Consider the following 3637-nt stretch of genomic DNA (forward strand, 5'->3'; position numbering starts at 1 on the left):
TTTGACTACACTGTTTTTATAAAAGAAATGTTTTCCAGAAAAGCCTGATAACTGTCTAGGGTAGATCAGTATAAATCTTGAGTCACTGAAGGAAAACTTTTTATAAAAGCTAAAATTGACATCACCGTGACAATCTTATAGCTGGGGTGGCTACCTGCAGCCCGCGAGCCAATTGTGGCCAACAAGGCAAAATTGTGCAGCCCGCTGAGAAGTGCCATATTTGAATGGTGTGTGACTCGAGTAAAGAGTTTTTAATTTAGTTCCGTTTGCATTGCAAAACCTATACCTGAGTCCAATTTATTATCTATGCTTGTGACGTTACAGTGCTCTAACAGCTGTCTTGTGTGAGGCAAACAACACATGTCATAAGATCAATAACCAAAATTTTTGTTCCTGCTACTAATAGAAAGCCTATGTTAAATAAACGTGTGGCCCGCGGTCTCGCCCAGTTATTTGTAAATGGCCCTTTTGTATTAAAGGTTGCACACCCCTGTCTTATAGCATCAAATATCAAGTCAACCTTTCATGGAAACAATGCACGATTGCCATTTGCCAACATGTATATTCATGCTGGGCACTGTGCTCCAATAATCCTCAACTCCTGTGAGAATGTTGTAGATGCAATCGGTTAGTGTAAGTAAAATTAATAAGTAACAAGTGTCACCTACAAAAAACTTAACAAGAGTACTTTTCAGACATTGCTTGATTTTTGTGTTATAGGATGACAATGGGTAAGACAGTGTTAGAATATTCTAATACACTTTGCATGAGGAAAAAAAATTTTCAAGTCCTGTGTGGAAAATTTGATGGTTATTACAACAAAGGACAACACTCTGGACCAGAATAGCCAAACTTGTCACAACCCAATACTAATATACGCCTCCCAATGCTTGCTGCCTCTATATTCTAAATTTTGCCAACTCCAAATTTTGAAACCCCTATATTTCTTTGAGATATATTAATAGATTTATATTAAGATCTCAGCCTGCCACGAACTCAGTGAAGCACACAAATATTCCCCATACATATATATTTTTATTCATATAGTATACATAAGAACAAAACATAAAGTGATTTTTTTGATAAAATTTCTTGACAAAAATGAACTAAGATGATAAAATAATGATTTTAAAATGCGCTCTCCGATGAAATTTGACTAGATATCTACCCAGTATGCAACAGAGAGCAGGGTTCTATAAATCAACTATTCTATATCCAAAAGTATAAAGATAAAGACATTTGTTTATAAGTGCAAGTTTGGAAAATAGAATAAAAATAAATATACAATAATATAACAAATACAGACGAGTAGATATGCACTGGGCTCTGTACTATATTTTTTCAACGCAATGTCGAACATCTTTTTATGAAAATTTGCTAACGGGGGCTGATCAGTCTTTAAAAAAAAACTCTGTGAGACCAATCAACTAGCAATTTGTTCATATTAGACCACAGTTTTTATTAGCGGAAAATTCAAAACGCGTTGACTGGTTATGTGCTTTGTAGTTGATTAACGATCCAGCTCTCGTTGAAATATTTCTCCCCAATCATTCGTAGTCAATTTTTGTACTTGAATGTATTCAGTACATTTTCTGAGATCTTTATAGCAGTTTATTAAACTAAATTGACCTCGAAGCCATGCAGACTTGTATTGTTGTATGTAATATTCTCGGATTGCCATTTCCTAAAAAGTGAGCATTAATATATACCGTTCATTGTATCATTTCAAAGTATAGAACAGAGAGTAAAGTAGTTTGAAATGTTTGCCAAATTTAGTGGATGGTAATGCATTAACTTCTTATTACTGATATTTAGATGTTTGTCAATGTACAATTATATGCTTTGATATCTGGACAAAAAGCCAACATCAATTTAAAATTTTTTTTCACCATTTGGCACTATGAACCAGCTAGCAGTTTTTATGAGAGATTGGTTAGGAAATAGTTTTGGGTACCAGAGAAAGACTGTGATCAAATTCTTTCATGTCATAATATTTACTTTTGTGAATTTCAAGTAACCCTGTTACAGCAATTTTAGCTAACTAAAATGTTTCATCAACACATAAGCCGGGAAACACTACAGCCATCTCTATTATTTCATGTTTGACAAAAAGTAATTCGTCTACTTGTACCTTGTCAGCAGTAGCAGTATGTTTTAGAAATTAGCAAGCACCAAATATTTGATTTCATAGTTTAAATTAAACATTAAGTCATCTAGCATATAAAAATTGTTCTTTCAAATAAAACTAGTCATGTGTTAATAATCAATCGGGATTAGGTATCAATTTAATTGATTCCCAGAATGTGAAACATATGGTCATTGAGTAAAATAGCAAAAATATAAAGATTAATTCAATTCAAACAATGCTTTTGAGACAATATTACAGAATGCAGGTTCAAAATTTATATTCACCTTCCACTGTAATGTTTCTACTTTTTTACTGCCAGATAAACACGAGTTAAGACTTAAAAATTTTCTCTTCCAAACATAATCAGACTCATTGATGCAATGATTCCATTGTGTAGAAACCTGACAAATAAATAGTCAATTTGTTCACTTTTACTTTCATACAATAATCCTGAACGACCAGATAAAGAAATGTCTCAAATGTACAAAAAAACTATCTTTAAATCTTGTAAAAAAATGCCGGACGCAAATAATTATACACATTCACTTTGTTTATCCCTATAACAAAAAAGCGCTTTAGAACTCAACTACTTAAAATAGAAATACCAAAACTGAGATTCAAATATTGATAGAAATGGTCCTCTTAAAAATGAGGAAGCTTTGAAATCCATCTGAATTATTCCTTATAGTTTTTCGAGTACCAATCAGAAATTATGAAATGACAGGAAAAAAACATTGATAAGAAAGTGATACTATACTCTACAAAAAATCTGTACGCATATCTTTTGCAATTTAAAGTGATTAATTTAGTACCGGTACAAAAATTTGAAGTCGAATGATTTCATCCAATATCATACCAAAAACTTACCTCAGAGGCAGAACACAAACTCGGAATGTCCAGTAATAAAAATATGTCTTCAGATAGATTGAAGGGAAGACTCTCTGTTATGTCCCACGTCTCCATATCAGTTTTCACGCATGCCGCACTACACGAACGATTCGCATATTTAAAGCCTACCAACTTATCAATAATAGCGTCACTGATACCACTTTTACTCGTCGTGTCACAATATTAATCAAAAGCTGACACGATAACAAACAAATTACCTCAAGTTCGATTAAAATGATATCATTTACTTTTTATTTTAAAATGTCTAATTTAAAAAAAAAAATATATGTACTACAAAATACATATCTCATACAAAATATTCAATGAAATTTGAATATGTGAACGTAATTCCGTTAACTTGCACAACGTAATCGTTAACAAATACGCGCGGCGAGTGGTAATGTTTACTACGCCCTGCGGCTTTGTCAGCTGTTGGCCATTTAAATATGACGTCACAGACGCCGAATGTTTATCGAAAACGTCTCACGTTTATGATAAATAAATGACCGACATAACAAGTTTATTGTGGATACTGCGCAACCACGCTACAGCTGATGGTATGAGGATTTTGATTTATCATTCTTGAATGAAAACCATTGTGTCGAACAATTTCGAAAATTC

General features: G+C 32.9%; 1 protein-coding gene across 1 annotated transcript; it reads right to left on the reverse strand.

Moving 5' to 3' along the window:
• Window positions 1–1015: 1015 nt before the first annotated feature.
• Window positions 1016–3381, reverse strand: LOC120336293 (F-box only protein 48-like). Its single transcript, XM_039403938.2, has 3 exons — window positions 2996–3381; window positions 2413–2529; window positions 1016–1684 (listed from the first exon to the last, which is right to left on the reverse strand). The coding sequence occupies exons 1-3, from the start codon at window positions 3089–3091 to the stop codon at window positions 1511–1513; spliced, it is 387 nt and encodes a 128-aa protein (XP_039259872.2). The 5' UTR covers window positions 3092–3381; the 3' UTR covers window positions 1016–1510.
• Window positions 3382–3637: the final 256 nt, after the last annotated feature.

Source organism: Styela clava, chromosome 2 (assembly GCF_964204865.1).
Source record: "Styela clava chromosome 2, kaStyClav1.hap1.2, whole genome shotgun sequence".
Taxonomy (NCBI): domain Eukaryota; kingdom Metazoa; phylum Chordata; class Ascidiacea; order Stolidobranchia; family Styelidae; genus Styela; species Styela clava.